General features: G+C 41.4%; 1 protein-coding gene across 1 annotated transcript; it reads left to right on the top strand.

Moving 5' to 3' along the window:
* The first annotated feature begins 4,760 nt into the window (after positions 1 to 4,760).
* On the top strand, positions 4,761 to 20,583 carry LOC139444708 (inter-alpha-trypsin inhibitor heavy chain H2-like). Its single transcript, XM_071225636.1, has 13 exons — positions 4,761 to 4,936; positions 9,280 to 9,437; positions 9,964 to 10,074; positions 11,603 to 11,850; positions 12,046 to 12,209; positions 12,457 to 12,736; positions 12,982 to 13,121; positions 13,469 to 14,023; positions 14,775 to 14,901; positions 16,305 to 16,364; positions 17,326 to 17,439; positions 18,021 to 18,389; positions 19,432 to 20,583. The coding sequence occupies exons 1-13, from the start codon at positions 4,862 to 4,864 to the stop codon at positions 19,677 to 19,679; spliced, it is 2,649 nt and encodes an 882-aa protein (XP_071081737.1). The 5' UTR covers positions 4,761 to 4,861; the 3' UTR covers positions 19,680 to 20,583.
* The last annotated feature ends 1,749 nt before the right edge of the window (positions 20,584 to 22,332 follow it).

Here is a 22,332-nt window from a genome sequence, read left to right as displayed (position 1 = left end):
CGAACGCGAAGGTGGGTGAAAATCTAGATGTGTGGAGGTGAGGGCGTTGGGAAATGAACGTGCGCGAAGGTGGGTGAAAATCTAGGTGTGTGCAGGTGAGGGAGTGGGGAAATGATCGTGCGCGAAGGTGGGTGAAAATCTAGGTGTGTGCAAGTGAGGGCGTTGGGAAATGAACGTGCGCGAAGGTGGGTGAAAATCTAGGTGTGTGCAAGTGAGGGCGCTGGGAAATGAACGTGCGCGAAGGTGGGTGAAAATCTAGATATGTGGAGGTGAAGGATTCGGGAAATGAACGTGCGCGAAGGTGGGTGAAAATCTAGATGTGTGTAGGTGAAGGATTCGGGAAATGAACGTGCGCGAAGGTGGGTGAAAATCTAGGTGTGTGCAGATGAAGGCGTGGGGAAATGAACGTGCGCGAAGATGGGTCAAAATCTAGGTGTGTGTAGGTGAAGGAGTGGGGAAATGATCGTGCGCGAAGATGGGTTAAAATCTAGGTGTGTGCAGGTGAAGGAGTGGGGAAATGAACGTGAAGGTGTAAAGATGTGAAGATGTGTGAAATGATGTCATGTCTAGGTAAAGGTGTGTTGAAGTGAAGTGTGTAGATTTCAAGTGCTACAAGCAGACGCTGTGTGTATTTTGAGCTGCCTGGGGATAAAACTGTGTATCTGTAGTATCAAGGTGCATGGAGCTCCATTGTGTTGTCAAGGTGTGTGGAGCTGCATGGTGATGTCAAGGTGTGTGTAGCTGCATGGTGATGTCAAGGTGTGTGAGGCTGCATTGTGATGTCAAGGTGTGTAGAGCTGCATGGTGATGTCAAGGTGTGTGGAGCTCCATTGTGATGTCAAGGTGTGTGGAGCTGCATGGTGATGTCAAGGTGTGTGGAGCTGTATGGTGATGTCAAGGTGTGTGAGGCTGCATTGTGATGTCAAGGTGTGTAGAGCTGCATGGTGATGTCAAGGTGCATGGAGCTCCATTGTGATGTCAAGGTGTGTGGAGCTGCATGGTGATGTCAAGGTGTGTGGAGCTGCATGGTGATGTCAAGGTGTGTAGAGCCGCATGGTGATGTCAAGGTGTATGGAGCTGCATGGTGGTGTCAAGGTGGGTGATGATGTCAATGTGTGTGGAGCTGCATGGTGATGTCAAGGTGTGTGCTACTGCATGATGATGTTAATGTGCGTGTAGCTGCATGGTGATGTCAAGGTGTGTGTAGCTGCATGGTGATGTCAAGGTGTGTGGAGGTTCATTGTGATGTCAAGGTGTGGGTAGCTGCATTGTGATGTCAAGGTGTGTGTAGCTGCATTGTGATGTCAAGGTGTGTGGAGGTTCATTGTGATGTCAAGGTGTGTGGAGGTTCATTGTGATGTCAAGGTGTGTGGAGGTTCATTGTGATGTCAAGGTGTGTGGAACTGAATTGTGATGCCAAAGAGTGTGGAGCTGCATGGTGATGTCAAGGTGAATGAGGGTGTGTGCCTTTGTCAAGGTGTGTGATTGTGTGCGAAACAGAATTAAGATGTGGATGATAATAATCGGAAACATTGGTACAGATCACGGCGCCGCTTTCACTTCGACACAGGCAAACTGTGAAGAGGTAAAGCAAGATGAATGTATGCTGTTGCATTACATTTAAGTTGAGGGGTGATCGATCGATGATTCAAATTTCAATTTTTGTATTAGACCAATACACTGTGTCGTAGCCACTACGTTACAGACAAACACGAGGCCAAGTACATGTGCACGAACGGACACCGACTTAACATTATCTCTCTTCCGCCAATGGAAGCATCTACTTGATTTTAACCATGTGTTGCCACTGACTTATCAAACCACGCCTTGTCTCACATCACGGACACTTGCTTGAAACTGAGTGAGTGAGTGAGTGTGTGTGTGTGTGTGAGTGAGTGAGTGAGTGAGTGTGTGTGTGTGTGTGTGTGTGTGTGTGTGTGTGTGAGTGAGTGAGTGAGTGAGTGAGTGAGTGTGTGTGTGAGTGTGTGAGTGTGTGTGTGTGTGTGTGTGTGTGTCGTGTGTTTCTCTGTGTGTCTGTGTGTGTCTGTGTGTATGTGTGTGTGTGTGTGTGTGTGTCGAATCAAGCCTTGTCTCACATTACGGACACCTGCTTGAAACTGAAATATGGAGTGAGTGAGTGTGTGTGCGTGTGCGTGCGTGCGTGCGTGCGTGCGTGTGTGTGTTCTCTGTGTGTCTGTGTGTCTGTGTGTCTGTGTGTATTTGGAGGGGGTTGGGTTTTAAGCCTTTTGAGCTTGCCAAGTGCAGTTTAGGCATCAATCTATTGTAATTGTATCAATCACGTGCATTTTAAATACAGGACAGGTATACGAATATTGCTAAACCAATATACATGAACACACTTCACATGTTGGCCTCAAATCCAAGAATATGGACATACTTGTAATGCCCCTTGGAATTAATGTACGGAAGTATGCCTGCATCATATTTAAATTAGTATTCAGCACTGCGTGTCAGCATGATGTGGAAAGCAAAATGCGATGTGATACAGGTTTGAGACGTTTAGAACTTTGGTCAAACACGAACGGGATTAATGCTTACAAAGAACTATATTCAGGAGAATCTGGAATTGAAACCCGCGCTCCAAGGTTTAGACGACGGGTCTAAATGTGCACTTTCTGGCAACATATCATTTTGTGCTTACATTTTCAAGGAATACATTGTACTTGAATGCAGTTATTGTACAATTAAATATAGTTTGCACTCGAATGATTTCGATAACCGCGATTAGGTGAGATGAGGTGAAATTTGGTTTAACGTCGCGTCAAAGATTATTGCACTTATAGCGACGTGCATGCCGCACTCAGACACAGTATACTGACTCCGAGCCGACCAGTCCTTGTTTTAGCCCCTTAATGCCGAGCGCCAGACAGGGTAACAACAAGTTTCATCTTTTAACGTCTTTTGGTACGACGCGGCCGGGGATAGAACCCCGGACCGTTCTCCGGGCGGACGCTCTACCACTAGACAACAGAGACGGCTCTCAACCGCGCTTAAGCATTGTGCACAGAATACCCTGTGCTGAACTCAAGCTATTGTTGTTGCAGGTGATCAGACACCAGCCATTCTGAGCGTGCATCTTAACAAGTAAAACTGACGCAACTATATGTCATTAGGAAATATCATAGAGAAATGATAAATCCACCATAACATGGTTTAAGTCACAAAAATCTTTTCAGGGCTGGTTGATTCTACTTTCGCAAATAACATATTCTAATGATTTCTCCATGATGAACACATTAAAAGAATGGATTGTAAAGTACGGACTCACCGATCAACTTTGTTAGGTCACAGGATGAGATAAACATGTTCCTTCATATAACAAAAACCTTCAATGAAATGTATTTTAGTTGCCACAATGTGTACTTATCACACACTGATTTAATGAGTGATGGAATGAGCAATATCACGGCGAGGGACACCAACAATGTGCCTCACACATTGTACCTAGATGGGGAATAGAAGCACTAGGCTACTTCACCGCCCCACACTGATTTAAGTGCAATGTATGAACATAGATGTATCAAACGAAACGCAGTAACCATGTTTAAGTGATATTTGATACTTAGCTTAATAATTCGTGTAAAACTCGAGTATGTACTCCTGGAGATCTTGACGTAAGAGGCGGCTATGGTTGACGTAAGAGGCGACTATGCTTGTCGTAAGAGGCGACTATGCTTGACGTCAGAGGCTGCTATGCTTGTCGTAAAAGGCGACTATGCTTGTCGTAAAGAGGTAGCTATGCTTGTCGTAAGAAGCGACTATGCTTGTCGTAAAAGGCGACTATGCTTGTCGTAAGAGGTGGCTATGCTTGTCGTAAGAGGCGACTATGCTTGTCGTAAGAGGCGTCTATGCTTGTTGTAAGGGGCGACTATGCTTGTCGTAAGAGGCGACTATGCTTGTCGTAAGAGGCGACAATGTTTGTCGTAAGAGGCGACTATGCTTGACGTAAAAGGCGTCTATGCTCGAGGTAAGAGGCGACTGAAACGTGATCGAGTGGTCAGGCTCGCTGACTTGCTTTACTGTATGTCATTGTATCCCAATTTCGTGGCTCGATTCTTATGATGTCAATCACTGAAATATGAAATATGACACAATGGGACATTCAAAGACATTTAAGAAACAATTACACTGTAGCATGATAATGGCAGCATGTGTGCAAGTGTGTGTCACAATAATTGCCAGATTCGATACATAGGTGAAAAGGAAACACTCCAGTGGTACCCGACTAGATGTTTCCTTCACGCGAAAATCTAAGTAAGTAACTTTATCTTAATTGGTTTTGTACAGTGATGTGATTTATGGAATCACTCATCAGTTTGGCCCACTCATCTTAGGCGCGGTAGTTCGCAGAGTAAGAGTGAGTGAGTTGGGTTTAACGCCGCTTTTAACATTATTCCAGTTATATCAAGGCGTGTCAGCTTAATGTGGGGCAAAAGCCCGAAGTGATGACAAACCTAGAAACAAAATCGAGGCGAACCGGGATTCGAACCGACAATCATAGTTTTCTGGCGTGCCCAAGGGACGCAACACTGCACAGCGAATCGCGGCGCCTTAGACAACTGGACCACCCGTGCCCCCTTGTAGAGTAAGAACACAACCCACACCCACTGTAGTAACATGTCTTTTCTCCAGTATAACCTCTACACGCCACTGGACAATGTATGGGAGCTGGCCTCGAAACAAAGGGGATGCAGCCAGTCCCCCTACTTGAGCGCCCCATGGTGTGTCAGTAACATCACCCATGACTCAAATCTTGTCTCCATAATACTGGAGATTCACTAGGTTCGGAGATGCCACACGTGAAGGTTGCTCCTCGGACAGGTGCGTGAAGGTGTGGAGGATGACCAGGGTAGACATGTGGATAACGGCGTTGCTTCTACTTCTACCCACCATTGCTGTGGCGGAAGATGAAGAGGTAATGCAGCCTTGCTTAAGCCATGTGTTTTAACTGTTGTAATGATTGATAAGTTAACAATTACCACATAACGTATTCGTATCTTTATTTTGTAAGTACATTTTGTCATATCCTGTTCGTCACATAATTACACCTGGGAACACGTTAAGATCTTATAAGCGAGCGTATTCATTTTACAAATATTTCAAAGAGTGTCATTCGAGGCCACAATGAAGGTTTCAAAACGTTTCATGGCAGACATTTGGATGCTTCAAAAACGATTTTCGATACAATTCTCCCTTTCGACGTATGTGTTTGTCATGTGAACAATTGACTTGCCTTTGCATGTATTTGTGACGGATGCCACCGGTGGGGCAGGATACGCTCGCCTGGTATCATCAATATTTGATAGAGATTCCTAAACACAGATTCATGATACAATCGGAATCGTACAATGGACTTTTATTTCTTTGGAAATGGTTTTGTCGCTTATGTTTACTACATATTTCCATATAAAAATCACCCAGTTGTTGAACACTTATCCAATATGAGTTGTCTGATGAAACACATTTTTTGTTAATTGACATTCTCATATTGACATACAATGTGCGTACACAAAAAAAGTTCGACTATCAAATGATTTGATTTTCATCATCTATATAGTTACTTGTCTACCGTTCAATAGCACACCATGCTTCTCAGCAACATAGGGCATCACTAAGTACTTGTGACCATGTGGTGACATTTAGAGTAGTCTTGAAACAATGTTCTATCAGGTATCTGTGATACCTTAGATATTTATCAAAGATAAATGAAAAATATAGAAGGTTTGGTTTATCAGTCAACAATTAATGGCAACGAATCAAATTATCATGTTTATACAAGTACAGAAGGTAATTCGAATACACATGTATAGGGTAAATATATTCTAATGAGCAGACTGTTGCAATGGCCTGTGGATATTTTATGAATCAATTATTATTATAATAGTTGTTATTACGTAGTAGGAGTGGTATTAGCATTGGTAGTACTAGTATTAGTAGTACTAGTACTCTAGCATTAGTCGTAGTAGTAGCAGAGCTAGTAGTACTAGTAGTAGTCAAAGTAGAAATAGTAATGGTAGTAGTAGTAGTTGTAGTAGTAGTAGAAGTAGTAGTAGTAGTAGCAGTAGTAGTAGTAGTAGTAGTTGTTGTTTTAATAGTAGTATGAGCAGAAGTAGTAGCCTTGGTATTGATAGTGGTAATTGATGTAGTGGTAGTTGCAGGAGACAAATTAATAGCGGTAGTATTGGTAGAAGGTAGAAGTGGAAGTAGTAACAGTAGCATTAGTATTAATAGTAGTACTACTAGTAGTATGAGTAGAAGTACCAGCAGTAGTATCTGTAGTGTTAATAGGCGTAGTAGAAGTAGAAGTTGAAATAGTAGTTGTATTAGTAGTGGAAGTAGTAGTAGTTGTCGAAGAAGTAGGAATAGAAGTAGTAGTAATTGTAGTAGTACGAGTAGTTGTCGAAGAAGTAGGAATAAAAGTAGTAGTAGTAGTATTCTTTGTCGAAGAAGTAGTTGTAGTAGTAGTTGTCGAAGAAGTAGGAGTAGAAGTAGTAGTAGTTGACGAATAAGTAGGAATAGAAGTAGTAGTAGTAGCAGTTGTCGAAGAAGTAGGAATAGAAGTAATAGTAATTCTAATAGTAGTAGTAGTTGTCGAAGAAGTAGGAATAGAAGTAGTAGTAATTGTAGTAGTAGTAGTAGTTGTCGAAGAAGTAGTGGTAATAGTAGTTGTCGAAGAAGTAGGAAAAGAATTAGTAGTAGTAGTAGCAGTAGTATTTGTCGAAGAAGTAGAAGTAGTAGTTGTCGAAGAAGTAGAAATAGAAGTAGTAGTAGTAGTTGTCGAAGAAGTAGTAGTAGTAGTACCCGTGAAGATCCGGGTAGAATAGATCTTCAGCAATCCATGCTTGCCATAAAAGGCGAACATGCTTGTTGTAAGAGGCAACTAACGGAATCGGGTGGTCAAACTCGCTTACTTGGTTGATGCATGTCATCGTATCCCGATTGCGTTGGTCGATGCTCATGATGTCAATCACTGGTTTGTTTGGTCCAGACTCGATTATTTACGGACCGCCTTCATATAGCTGGAATATTGCTGAGTGCGGCGTTAAACAACAAACAGGTTGTTAGCAGTAGTAGCACTAGTAGTTTTATTAGTAGTAGCATTTTTGTTTTTAGTAGTAGTAGTAGTAGTTGCAGTAGTTGTAGTAATAGCTATAGTAGTAGTTGTTGTTGTAGCAGTAGAAGTTGTTGTAATAGTAGTTGTAGCAGTAGCAGTAGTAGCAGTTGTAGTAGTAGTAGTAGTTGTAGCAGTAGCAGCAGCAGTAGTAGCAGTAGCAGTAGTAGTAGTAGTAGCAGTATAAGTAGTAGTAATAGTAGCAGTAGTAGTAGTAGTAGTAGCAGGATCAGTAGAAGTAATAGTAGTAGCAGTAGTAATAATAGTAGTAGCAGTAGCAACAGTAGTAGCAGAAGCAGTAGTAGCAGTAGTAGTAGTAGCAGGATCAGTAGAAGTAATAGTAGTAGCAGTAGTAATAATAGTAGTAGCAGTAGCAACAGTAGTAGCAGAAGCACTAGCAGTAGTAGTAGTAGCAGTAGTAGTAGTAGTAGTAGCAGCAGCAGCAGCAGGAGCAGTAGTAGTTGTATCGGTCGATCAAGTAAATGGCCAAGATATGTATTTCTACTCTCACATGGCTAACACTAAAGTGACCAAGCACAGTCGTACTAACGTCGATCGTCTTATCTCTCTTCCGTCAAGGGAAGTGTTCACTTGGTGTCCTCCGACTCCTTGGCGACCAGCATCTCCACCGAGCCATGCATTTACATCGTCAGCTGTCCAACAGTCCTTCAAATAAATGAATACCAATCATAATTGTATGTGAACGATAATGTACTGGCTGCCGTCAAAATGCTGGGTACGGCGTTAGGTAGTACACAATATTTTATTGAAGTTGTGTCAGTGGTGGATGCCACCAGTAGAGCAGGACATATCACAGCAAAAAAAGAGTAGGTTTCCGTCTTCCGGAAACCTTCCGGAAACCTTCCAGATACCTTCAGCAACCTTCAAATTTCTTGGTATTTTCAAGATAATTTTTTTATGTGTTTCATACTAAAGTGAACAAAATGCACCCCCCAAATTGTGACATGTTTTTTTGGAAGGTTTCCGGAAGGTATCCGGGCCGGATCCAAAATGGGAAGGTATCCGGAAGGTTTCCGGAAGGTTTCCGGAAGGTTTCCGGAAGACGGTAACCTACACCTTTTTTGCTGTGTATATACTTGCCCTTTTGTGCCAACACCTGGTGTCAGCATATAATTATCATCACTCTTTTGCCTCGTACGCCCTATGGAACCTGTTTCGGTCGATAATAGAGATTGATTCTCTCGCGTTGTCATTTGGATTGAGTGAGTGAGTTGGGTTTAACGCGGCTTTTAACAGCAATCCAGTTATATCACCGCGTGTCATCTTAATGTGAAGGAAAACCCATAGTGATGCAGGGGTGAGACATTTAGCACTTCGGTGAAACCCACGAGCACTTGTATGGTGCTTACAAACATAGAAACATAATCGGGTGAACCTGGATTCGAACCCACAATCATAGGTTTGTTGCGTGCCCAAGGAACGCAAATCTCCCACTCGTGCCCCCGTTGACGTTTGGAATTATGTAGAGGTTCTACTACAGTACGTTCTTGAAACAATTACAATAACGAAAATCAACATAAGTGTATTGCTTCATGGCAGCTTCTTATAGCTCACAGCTAGGCGACAAACCTATGTTCGGGTTCATCGGTGGCAGTTATCCCCAGACATGCATCCAAACAAATTATGTTTGCTTTGAAATATATGTTACCTATGTGTTTTCGAATGTACATTACAGTAAATTACGGATATGACAAACTCAAATGGACCACTAATTTTAGTTTGTTATAACCGTAGTTCGTTATAAGCATATATACAGCATAACTACAGCAAATGGTCGGGACAAAAAAGTAAGTTCGCTATATCCATCAGTTCGTTATAAGCGTGTTCGTTATAAACGCAGTTTACTGTATATAGGTTCACAGTCATTATTAAAATATACTGTGATCTGTGAATGTATGCCTTGATTTTGGTAAAATGATTGGCATTGGTACTACACGTAAATGAACCTTCTCTTTTTAATACAAATAAATATTGACAACTGGGGTGTAAGAGAAGAATAAGACAGGTAACTTCTACTTTACCAGCATAAACCATTAAAAGACATACTTTCAAAAAGTATGCTCCAAAAGTATATATTGAAAGGAAAAAAGCAATAATTATGCTTTTGATACTAAACTATACTGCAGATCGCAGAGTTCAAGTTTCTGCACGTGATAACGGACATTCGGTACCGCTTCGCAAAGACAAGGGTTACAGGCGGAATCTTCAACACAGCAAACACCACTGCCGAGGTCGCTGTTGATATGACACTGCCCAACTCTGCATACATCAGCGACTTCTCCTTGTAAGTCTAGCCCCGTTTAGTCAATCCATAAATAAAGCAAACTTGGAATAGGTTAGGGTAAGGTTAGGAAGTAGATTTCAGAGGATTATATCTTTCAACTTTTACCTCATTTTTTCTATTCTCTTGTGAGTACAGTCGTGTCTATTATCATATAAATTCATGTAAACTATATTGCATTTGAACTGACAAACATTATGTGCCATACTAGTGTGTGTGTGTGCGTGTGTGTGTGTGCGTGTGTGTGTGTGTGCGTGTGTGTGCGTGCGTGCGTGCGTGCGTGCGTGCGTGTGTGTGTGTGTGTGTGTGTGTGTGTATTAATGTCTTGCTCTTCGAGGAGGTCTCAAGGCACACATTTGGATCTGAGGAATACACAAGGTTGATGGAGTCAATGCAGAATATCCACTCTGTCGTCCACATAGCAGAGGAACATAAGTCGATATATGGATGCGACTATAAAATGTTTTTTGATAGTTTCTAAAAGAATGAAAACGAGAGCAAACATTAGTTTGATGTTTGTCTATTTCAGTAAATTCAATAAAAGAAAGTACGGTAGCCGGATCAATGAACGGGAAGCCGCAGAAAAGGCGTATACGGTAGCAAAAGCACAGGGCGAAGCTGCAGGGCACGTTAGCCAGAGGTACGTCATATTCATTCATCTATATACATCCATCTGTATGTCAAAAGTCATACCCTACATGTGGTACATTCGGACAAGAAGGAACGTGCACGCCATTCAAAGGTGTATCGCATATGATTCATCTTTAATCGTGAACCCTACATGTGGGGCATTCAGACAAGAAGGAACCTGCACGCCATTCAAAGGTATATCGCATATGATTCATCATTAATCGTGAACCCTACATGTGGGGCATTCAGACAAGAAGGAACCTGCACGCCATTCAAAGGTATATCGCATATGATTCATCATTAATCATGAACCCTACATGTGGTACATTCAGACATGAAGGAACCTGCACGCCATTCAAAGATGTATCGCATATGATTCATCTTTAATCATGAACCCTACATGTGGTACATTCAGACCAGGCGACACTCCCACGACAGTCAGGGATACGCCTTATTCCAATTCATCAATTTTTCAGCGTCAGGATTACATATATAGAATTCATGGCATATTTTGACATTGGGCACTTGCAGTTTGTTCAGAGGTACATCATATTTCACATCACTCATCGTCATACGTCATGACTACATATACACCACACGTGGGGCATTCTGACATGGGAACATTTGCAATCTATTCAGAGGTATGTCACATTACATATCACCTATCGCCATAGTTCACGGTTACTCATGCGACTAACGGGGTCGGGTGGTCAGGCTCGCTGACCTGGTTGATGCATGTCATCGATCCCAACTGCGTGGATCTATGTTCATGATGTCGATCACTGGGTTGTCAGGTCCAGACTCGATTATTTATAGACCGCCGTCAAATAGCTGGAATATTGCTGAGTGCGGCGTAAAACAACACACCAACCAAACCAACCAATCACGGTTACTCATACCCCACACGTGGTCCATTCTGACATGGAGACACTTGCAATTTATTCAGAGATACGTCATATTACATATCTTCTATCGTAATACGTCACGGCTACGTATACACCACACGTGGTCCATTCCGACATGGGGCACTTGCAATTTGTTCAGTATTACGTCATATTAAATATCACCTATCGTCATACGTCACGGCTATTTATACCCCACACGTGGTCCATTCCGACATGGGGTACTTGCAATTTGTTCAGTATTACGTCATATTAAATGTCACCTATCGTCATACGACACGGCTACTTATACCCAACACGTGGTCCATTCTGACATGGGGAACATGCAATTCATTCAAAGGTACGTCATATTACATATCTTCTGTCATACATTTGACCCACTTTTCAATATATTTGTATTTTCGCTCATTTGTTGTTTAACTCAAAACTGCCAACGACCTGTAGGTATTCGAGTCTGGACCAAACGCTCCAGTGATTGATATTATAAGGACATCCTCTGCCGTCCTGGTTCGATGACTCACAAACAACCTGGCCAGACCATTTAGTCACCTCATACGACTAGTGTAAGTTGCCAGGTTACCATACAATATATGATATGAAAATACACCTGCATGTAATATATTTTATATTATACAGTGCCCATGAGACGAACAAGTTCATATTAAACCTGAGTGTTCCTAAAAATGCCAACCTTACCTTCAACCTGACGTATGAGGAGGTGCTACAAAGACGTGATGGTGTCTACACACACTCCATCTACATCGACCCTGGCCAGCCTGTTCCCGACATGAAGATAGACGTCGCTGTACAGGACACACGTGACATCACGACCCTCAAAGTCCCTCCAATATACAGCAACAGCATAACAGATGTAGACATTACTGGTATTAGCACATTTTTCGATTTTTATAAAATATGTTTTGAAAAAAACCGCATTGAAATATAATTTTGGAAACAAGTAAAATATAGTAGACGATGAATCATTCCTTGAACCTATCCTTCAGGCATATTTCAGGCTTACAATGTCCGCGGTAATACTGACTTACATGTACATCGCATATATTTCTTGTTGACACTAGAGAACAACAACCTGGCTGTCATACAGAGACCCACCTCCAACTCTGCCTACATTCGCTTCTACCCTACCCTGGAACAGCAGTTGTCTCGGTGGGCAGAAGGACTCTCTGGGGTCTTCTCTGTGATGTTTGATGTCCACAGGGGCTTTGATGCTGGGGATCTCCTGGTGAGCTTGGCAGCTCTTTATCTTTATCATTGTAGTGTGGTAACCAGGGAAACGACTTTGCCATGAATAGGGTACCTATTATGTCAAGTATGATATGGAGGATGATAAATTTCAATTCTTAGTACCTAATGACTCGTACATTATGATAGGTTCCCTAGTCGCCTACATTGCTAAATCAGCGTTTTTCGTTATTTTGATTTGGGATATCCGTATATCAGATGTGTTTATTTCATTGTGTTTCCTCTAGGTCTCAAATGGATACTTCATTCACTTCTTTGCCCCTGCCATTCCCAACCCCATCCCTAAAGACATCTTGTTTATCCTGGACACAAGCACATCCATGTACAACGGGAAGATGGACCAGCTCAAGGCCGCCATGAAGGTCATCCTCAGAGATCTCAGGGCAGACGACAAATTCAACGTCATTTCATTCAGCTCTCGTGTCCGATTCTGGCAGTCTGACATGGCGGAAGCAAACAATGCCGAGCGTGCTGTCAAATATATTGACTCACTCAAATCTGTAGGCTGTAAGTTGTGGATGCTATTGAAACTTTATTTATTGTGGTTAGGTTAATACATCGCACTTATTTCATGTTATCCAGCGAATGATCATAAGCCATGAACTATGCTATGTCACCCAAAGTCCATGTACACATATCTTACAATCTTACAAGAATCCACCTGCCTGTAATATATCAGTGGACAAATATTCTGCCAGCATCTTCAAGAATGGTATGTGAACTGAGTGATTGGTATTTCAAATAAATTTCAGGGACAAACATCAGAAAGTCACTTGTTTCTGGCCTGGAATATTTGAGTGAAAGGCAGAGGTCATCTGAGGGAGCACTCATTATGTTTCTCACTGATGGAAGAGCAACTTCAGGAGAGCGTAATCCTAACATGGTTCTACAGGTAAGAACATTTCAAACGGTACTGTTCGGAAGGTTGGGCGTGAAATCTGCCATGTTTTCTTCATAACCGGCGCTTACACTACTGTCATGATTGTATGGGCTGTTATAACTCATGCTCACGTCATTTGTATCATATCACATTGTTGATAATGGGTTTTTTAATTTGATTTCCTATGCTACAATTATTTTTCAAAGTATTGAATCCAGCCCACTTTCAAACATCCCAAATCATGTACTTCGCAATTATCGCAGATGTATCATTATATCTGAATAACAGTCATGCCTTATTCTAAATTATATTTTCATGACACAAAATAAGTTACTCATAAAGAACTTATATCTTTCCAGAATGTGAGATCGGCCAACAAGAAGGACATCCCTGTCTACACACTAGCCTTTGGGAAGGATGCTGATTGGGAACTCGTCAAGAAACTGGCGCTCCAGAACTTTGGCATTACGAGAAGGATCTACACAGATGGTGATCCTGCCAGACAGATACAGAACTTCTACCAGGAGGTGTCGTCAGCCATGCTTCACGGTGTCACGTTCAGGTACAGCGACACTGTGACTTCCGGGACACAACAAAACTTCACAAACTACTTAGATGGATCTGAGCTTATTGTCACTGGCATCCTTGACTCTCAGATAGACCCCTTGACCACAAACATCATAGGGACGTCTGCCAGTGGTCCTGTAAACTTGGAGTTGACAAGTCCTGTAGTGGATCTAAAGTCACAGTTCGAGGCTCTAACACCCCTGTACGACGACTTCAAAGTTGAGAGAATACTGCAAAGAATGCATGCATACCTTTACATCAGGGACCTTATGCAACAGAGGGTTGGCGAGACTGACAGGAGCAAGAGAGAAACCCTGAAGCAGAAAGCTCTTAAATTGTCCCTTAGGGTAAATTTGAATTGCGTATTACTTTCGCATGAACCGCTTAATTAAGTCAAAAATATTTACCTTAATGATATCACATCAATGTTATAGTTTAAGGATTGCACAGTTTCACAACTTGTATCCACCGTTGCAGTTAGTTTAGAGGTCCAAAGTGAAGTTAAAAGAAATGTTCTTGGCAAACATACGTTTACGATCCTTGATCTCATCTGTCCTATTTTTGTCTACCCAGTCTTGACATAAATATAATAACTTCTAAACAAAGATCTGAGGACATCCCATTAGGGGCCACGTGAGAACGACCTTTCATCCGACCAACCAGAACGTCGCTTACCAGATCATGAAAGTGATACTCGGAATGTGATTTCTTGTCATGCAACCTCGAAAACTGTAACACGGGGTATTCCGAACGATAGTTACGGGCTTAACGACTGAATCCATACAATCTAGACCATCTATTAGCCATTCCAGAATGGTCTTTTGTTCAGGTGTCAATTTTTTTATTGAGAATTTGTCAAAATATGTATCGAAGCGTAGTCGCCAATATGAAATTAGTGCCGTAAAGCACGAGAAAGTTGCCTTCTGATTGGCTAATGTCGTCTTCTTGTCAGTAGTTTCATTGGTCGGTTAAAGTTCGTGCAAGGTCGATCTGACGTGACTCGTAATGGAATGTCCTGAGATGTTTGTTTAGCGGGAGCGAGAACTCAGATCCGATTTTAATGAGATTGAACATAATCCATCTTACTTCTGTTGTCAGTATCGCTTTGTGACTCCTTTCACGTCATTAGTCGTCGATGTGAGATATCAAAAGAGGGTGCCTGACCTCCGCCGGGATGAAGATCTGTACTTTTTCAAAGAAAAGGTTCTGCCCACTCCTCCGCCATGTAGGTATTTCCCGACAACATGACTAACATATAGGCCTCTTTAACTATATTGGGACCGTATGCCTAAACGTCTGAAGCGAAGAGTTCTTTTTTCAGGATGAGATGATCACCTCCCAGGTCGATCTGTTCATACACCTGACATCAGTATCTCATTAAACGTTCCTTCCACAACTGACATGGATTTATATGACAGAAATAATGTAGGACTAAACCACACTCACCAAATAACAGTGACAAAACCCGTTCCGATGTGTTCTTGGAGGGTGCCAACGGTGGGGCAGGATACGCTCACCTTTCCATGAACACCTGTGTCATCACTGTTTGATAGTGATTCATAAACGCATTCTCGTGATGGCAGGAATAGTACAGTCGACTCTGCTTTTGGAATAAATATTTCTTATGATTATGGAAATGGGTTTATCGCTTGTATTTATTTGATGTCAGCTACTTTCGTTGCCACTTCATCGCTTATCACGTTTGACACATACAATGGTATTTTATTTTTGTACAATGTACCCAAGATATTGTCTCTGAATGTACCTTCCTCTCCAACGTGTAGGGCAACTGGCCCTAGGATATTTAACTTTGAAGAAAAAATAGTAATACTTGCTTTTGCAGGAATAGCTTATACAGGAAGCCATTGCAGCTAAAACAACTACAACAATGTGCTCAATTGCCTTCTTTCACAAAATACAAGGGAATTCATTTACATGCACTCACAACACACAAACCCATGCATTTTTTATACAGCTAATACAACAGTGCATAAACATTTGGAGACTATTCTCATTTCCCATACAGTGTAATTAAACATGTTGAGTGTGACACTGATTTTGCTGCACTAACATGACAGAAAACTATTGTATCTTTTTATGGGTTTTCCATTTATAACAAGTACATCATGTGTAAACATGACTGTTGCTTGCAGTTATCATTGCATTTGTTAATCAAGAATACTTGGGTTCGATTCATCACACTGGTTTAATGTTTGTTTGATTATGTGTTTGTTGTATAACACCGCTCTCTCCAATATTCCAGCTATATGACGGAGGTTTGAAGTGATCGAGTCTGGACCAAACAATCCAGTGATTGAGATCATGAGCATCGATCCACGCAATTTGAATACGATGTCATGTCATGTCCGCAACTATCAAATGAATAATATAGTATTCAACCACAAGGATGTCCATACATCCAACAAATAGAACATCCAGTCAAATAACATGACTTGGTGTAATCTGAGTGGCAAATGGGTTGATTACTGATTATTCAGGGTATGATTAGATATAATGTTGTATTGAGTATCTTCAGTACTTTGTAAAACAAAAACAATAATAAAATGGCTGTGAAACAAATAAGCAGACAGTGACAATTGAAAAGAAAATCATGTCCAAATGTTCCAGATGTGAGACGTTACTATGGCGGTGGTGGTGGTGGCGGTGGCGGCTCAAGCAGGGGAGGAGGTACGTCTCCATGTTTCTCACACCGTCATATAAGGCTGTTTTAATGTGGATATGTGAGGCCCTTATGACAGTAACAGGAGCTGGATGATTTGCTCATTGTTCGTACGTGATCACAGCCAATTATTGAAGAAATCTGATACCACATGCAATGCACAGGCACATTTTTGAATTTGTTGTCCACATTTGGAGTTGGTAAAACTTTAACATATTCAGCTATAGACGGCCAAGTAACCCAAGCTGGATGAAACTGATGGGATAGAGTTATCTCCCTTTGTCATCTCAGTAGTGTATCTGAATACTTAGTTAGATTCTGTGACTTTGCCAATAATTATTGCATATTTGTGAATTTCTCATTAAAGACATCACATCACCATATTTGTACCCATGTGGCATACGTTGGACGCAAAATAATAGAGATCCAAATTACGTACAGTGTACTGTGACTGCTTCATAATACAAACAATCGCATTGTCGCTCCTTAATCTAATGAATGAACTAATACACTATCCCCTGACTAAATACACAGTAACTATTCTTGATAATTAAGGCATTCCTTTTAACGTCCTTAATGCAATCATGACAGGCAACTTGGTGGCTAGAATGTACTTATTGTGCGTACCCTACAGGTGGTGGTATGTTTGAATGTAGTTATGGTGCATACCCTGCAGGTGGTGGTATATTTGAATGTACTTATGGTGTATACCCTACAGGTGGTGGTATGTTTGATTGTACTATTGTGCATACCCTACAGGTAGTGGTATGTTAGAATGTAGTTGTTGTACATACCCTGCAGGTGGTGGTATATTTGAATGTACTTATTGTGCATACTCTACAGGTGGTGGTATGTTTGAATGTACTTATTGTGCATACCCTACAGGTGGTGGTATGTTAGAATGTAGTTATTGTACATACCCTACAGGTGGTGGTATGTTTGAATGTACTTATGGTGCATACCCTGCAGGTGGAGGTGATCCCCACTTCATGGTGTTCATGGAGGGACTCAAGTACCCCGTCTGTTTTGACGTGCAGGGAAAGGACAAGTCCATTTACCAACTGATACATGATCCACAGACAGGTACGTCAGTTGTGTGAGTGGTGGGTTCTGCTTGTAGAGAAGGGCATCATTACCGTTTCTTCGAACGTCTTGTGTCATGACAGATTTTTAATGAACCATTTATATTGTTGTCACCTGGTTATTCTCTGGTGTTGACTTTTTATATTTTAATGCTTTCCAATTAAATGCTATCAATCTTAATATAATTAGTGTTATAATTTTGATTGGAACGTGTGTGTGTGTGTGTGTGTGTGGTGGTGGTGGTATGGTGTGTGTACAAGTCCGGACTAATGTCGATTTTATAGTGCTAGTCCACTGCGATACCATGTCACAGTTTAACATGAATACCCCACTCAAACCCCACAGTATGTTGACGCTGAGCCGACCAGTCCTTGTTTTAGCCCCCTCATGCAGAGCGCCAGGCAGGGTAACAACAAGTACCATCTATAACGCCTGTTGATATGACGCGACCTGGGATCGAACCCCCGACTTTACACTATCCGGGCAGACGCTCTACCACTAGACCACGGAGGTAGTTTGGTATGTCATGAACCCATCGGACATAGTTTTTATAACTGCAGTAAATCCTTTCGCTTTTTCAGATTTAACAGTGAATGCACGAATAGGCAAAGGTAAAAAGCACACACGACAAGGCGGTTTCAGAATGTACATGATGGAGATTGCCATCATGTTCCATGACCTTCACCTTCTGGTAACCCGTAGCAACATCTCCTTGCACGAGGAAACCTATTCCTGGGACAAGGAGAACAACATGACAGTGCCTGGAGCTCGGCTCTTCATAAAGAACGTCACAAGACGCATCACCCGACTGTCAGTGGTGTTTGACAGCAGGTTCCAGATCGACATCGTGAGGCACATTCACTCGGCCGCAAACCCCTTAGGGGGAAACTTCCTTAACATCGAGCTTGGGAATGAAGAACTTCTATCTGAAGATTCAGATGGCATCATCGGTGAGTCAAAAACTGCTTCTCATGCTTTGCAAATCAAATGAAATAAAACAAACCAACCTGTGATTCTTATGGACAATACAAACAGTTGTCAAGAAGCGACAGATATAAGATTTGGTTGGATGTTTGTGGAAAGTCCTAAAATGACAGACCTAAACAAAAAAGCCACCAGTTGTGACCTACTCTTGAGACAGGGGGCACGGGTGGCCCAGTCGTCTGAGGCGCCACGATTCGCTGTGCAGAGTTGCGTCCCCTGGGCACGCCAGAAACCTATGATTGTGGGTTCGAATCCCGGTTCGCCCCGATTATGTTTCTAGGTTTGTCAGCACCATACCGATGCTCGTGGGTTTCACCGAAGTGGTAAACGTCTGAGACCTGCATCACTTCTGGCTTTCCTCTCACATCAAGCTGACACGTCGCGATATAACTGGAATACTGTTAAAAGCGGCGTTAAACCCAACTCACTCACTCACTCACTACTCTTGAGGCATGTACAGTTGCTGCCATACATATGGTTCACCAACCATTCCACTCATTTTACCAATTGTTGCATACAGCCTGATTTACTCTCCTTAAGTAATTATAGTTTGTCGTCACCATTTCTGTCACAGACCTATATCACCCAACCATTCTTCATTCACATCTGAACCTGCGGTAATTAATTGTAATTATATACACAACATTCACATTAGACTCTTCTCAAAAGCATATTTTTGGAAGTGTTTAGATGATGAACATGCACATGTATGTGCGATCCCTTGATACAGTATGGATACCATTTGTTAAAAGGCACAAAAACATTTCCATAATTATAAGAAATCTCTCCTATGTACGATATCATAACCATGTGTTATGTCCATCAAATAGTGATGGTACCAGGTGTTCGCGAAACGTGAGTGTATCCCCGCCCAAAGCACATGCAAGGGCAAGTCATTTGTCAAATTTGAAAATACCCTCCACGTCTCCTGTAACACTATTTGAATGATGTAACCCTAATCAGTGTTTGAAAAAGAATCGTTCAATTGATGTTTATGATTCTACACAGGGCAATTCATCCACAAGAAAATCCGGCTTCAGACCATCACATACAGAAATGGACACCTTGTGGGACACCTCCGTAGTATCACTGGACTAGAACGCCGCCATGGACGAGCCCACATCAAACACAGACACGACCCCGTGTGGAACGAAACGGTTTCCTGCTGGTCGCTTGGAGAGCAGGCGAAGCGACTGTTTGATGCCCCTCCTAAGTACTACATCGTTGACGACATGTACCAGACAACGTTGTCTTGAACAGGTGTTCGTCAAATGTATTGATATGTACCAGACATCGTTGTCTTTAACAGATGTTCGTCAAATGCATTGAAATGTACAAGACAACGTTGTTAAGAGATGCTTGAATAATATTCTGACAATAGATGTTGACGTCACTCAATAATCATTTATCTAACCAAGTTTTATGCCTACTTCCCATTATGACAACAGTTACTGTTTCAATACACAGACTTCATGGTTTCGTCAGTTACTACCTATCACCGCGCATACAGAGTTGGAGTGGTCAAAATAGGAAAAAGACAAAACAGATTCTTTGAAATATACATTATGTTTTTATACACATTCATTTATTTATCATATTCCTGAATTCAACTCTCAGTTTGAGAATTAGGTAATACAGTAAACTACGGTTATAACGAACACGCTTATAACGAACACGCTTATAACGAACATACCTTTTCGGTCCCGGCTATTTGCTGTAGTTATGCTGTATATATGCTTATAACGAACTACGGTTATAACGATCTAAAAGTAGCAGTCCCTTTGAGTTCGTTATAACCGTACTTTACTGTATACATTTTTAGGGTGAGAGGAGACTGAGCTAGTCTATTATTCTGCAGATAGGTTCATTTACGCCCTTCTCTTTGTACTGGTCAATATGGGAATAGTCATAATAGTAGTGGACTATAATGCACAGCATATACATAATACTATTGTATAGTTACTTATTGGCGTGGTTGCATTCATTTCATTATGATTTCTTGCACTCGTGAGATGGGGCACTGCAGCTATTCGGAGACATCATAGTCAGTATATAATTGTGTGTACCTTAAGGAGGAGTACTTTCGGAATGAATCACAACACGATGTTCAACATACTCAAATCTTGATTGGGGGAGTATGTGTGCTAAAAAGGAAATAAAGCGAGAATGAATAATGGAAAAAGTGTTTTTGTCTTAATACAATCAGCAGTGACCGTCCAGCACGAGAGGAATTAAACATTGTTTCCGCAAGAGAAAAATAAGATTTTCATTGTGTTCCGCTAGTATTCTTTTTTGGCACATGGAATTTCTTAAACTGTCATACCTTGAATCGATATTACAACATGAAATTTCGAATTTAATGCATATGATTTGTTTATTTATTGTTTAATGCCGCATATTCAAGCTATATGACGGCGGTCTGTAAATAAGTTTGGACAAGACAATCCAGTGATTGGCACCATGAGCATCGATCTAGCAATTTGGAAACGATGACATGCATAAACCGAGCAAGCGAGCCTGAACATCCGATCTTAACAACAAGCATGGTAGCTGAAGATTGATTCTAACCCGGATATTCGTGGGTTTAATGCACATGAAGGCGAAAGCGTGACTGTTCTATACATATTTTAAATTAGACACAGTCGGCTCCTGGGCAGATATCAGCTTTATGGGTTAGGAACATGTCAACAATCGAATAGCAAGGAGAGCACTGCTACACTGCTTGAGATGCAACGAAGTCATCCTTCATTTCATCAATCACTGATGAAATCATGATTTTGACATTTAAGTTCAATTTGAGTTTCCATGAAAATACTAATATTAGCATAAAATATGCTACCTGGAACATTTATAGATATCCCACTCATACGTTTCATACACAGTATGGCATTGTTAACAGAGCTGGTATTTAGGCGAGCCGTTAGAGCCGCGTTATCTCCCTTCCGTCAAGGGAAATAGCCACTTGGTGTGTACCTCTGCAGCGCGTCTACTCTACATCACTATGGCATACCAGTCTTGACATTATTAAAACTTACACGGTGTCCGAGTCGGATATCATTGTACCATGTTATAAACATTGTTATAATTCGAGTCACAAAGCCATGCTAAAGATAACACGATATTGTTACGAGTGAAATGAAGTAAAGAGGTATTCCTCAAAACCACTCGCACAATTAAAATGGATTCGACCACAATTTGACCACAGTTCAGAAGGGTTTATTAATACTACCCATGACACACAACATTGGCTTACTTGATAACAACAAAGGGCAACCTAGCAATAATAATCATAGAAAAGCAATATGGCATTATTAGTTGACAAACTATATTCATGCTTATCTCCAAGCCTGCACTGGACATCGTTATTTCACAGCGGTACATGTTTTACCAAGCATGGACATGATCTCTGTTCCTTCACCCCGACATGGGTGCAACATCACACCAGGGTAATAGAGTCCTCATTATTTATCAAAACCTAGAGGAAACAACAAACGAGGCTATTTACATCATGTCACGAACACCACTGACACTGTACCACAAAAACAAGTGCTTTGGCGAACATTACCTTCTTTCACTAAACACTACTCAAAACACTACTAAACAAAAGCTGCTTGCTTCAATCAATCAGATCACAAGCTGTACACTCAAAAACGCATTAAGCAATTCACTCAACTGAAAGCCCCTTACTTCAAGTCAAGTCTAATTGCACCTAATATATTGATCAACATATAAAGTATACATCACATATTCAAACAAACATCAGCACATATAACAATATTTACATCTAAGCTGATAATTTATCTTTGTTTGAATCTAAATCGTGGTAACTACACAAGGAAATTTTAAAGTCATACCTCACCAACAAGCAGAAACAACAAATACAGTAGGAAACTTGAGGTAGTTATAGGA

The sequence above is a fragment of the Haliotis cracherodii genome, unplaced genomic scaffold (genome assembly GCF_022045235.1).
Source record: "Haliotis cracherodii isolate W230 unplaced genomic scaffold, xgHalCrac1.p SCAF_6, whole genome shotgun sequence".
Taxonomy (NCBI): Eukaryota; Metazoa; Mollusca; class Gastropoda; order Lepetellida; family Haliotidae; genus Haliotis; species Haliotis cracherodii.
This window is presented reverse-complemented; position numbering and strand designations above follow the sequence as displayed.

Coding starts and splice junctions, on each gene's coding strand:
- LOC139444708 (XM_071225636.1), top strand. CDS start 4,862: ATGACCAGGGTAGACATGTGGATAACGGCGTTGCTTCTACTTCTACCC. Junction 12,737..12,981: donor CTCACTCAAATCTGTAGGCT/GTAAGTTGTGGA, acceptor AATAAATTTCAG/GGACAAACATCAGAAAGTCA. Junction 16,365..17,325: donor CGGCTCAAGCAGGGGAGGAG/GTACGTCTCCAT, acceptor CATACCCTGCAG/GTGGAGGTGATCCCCACTTC.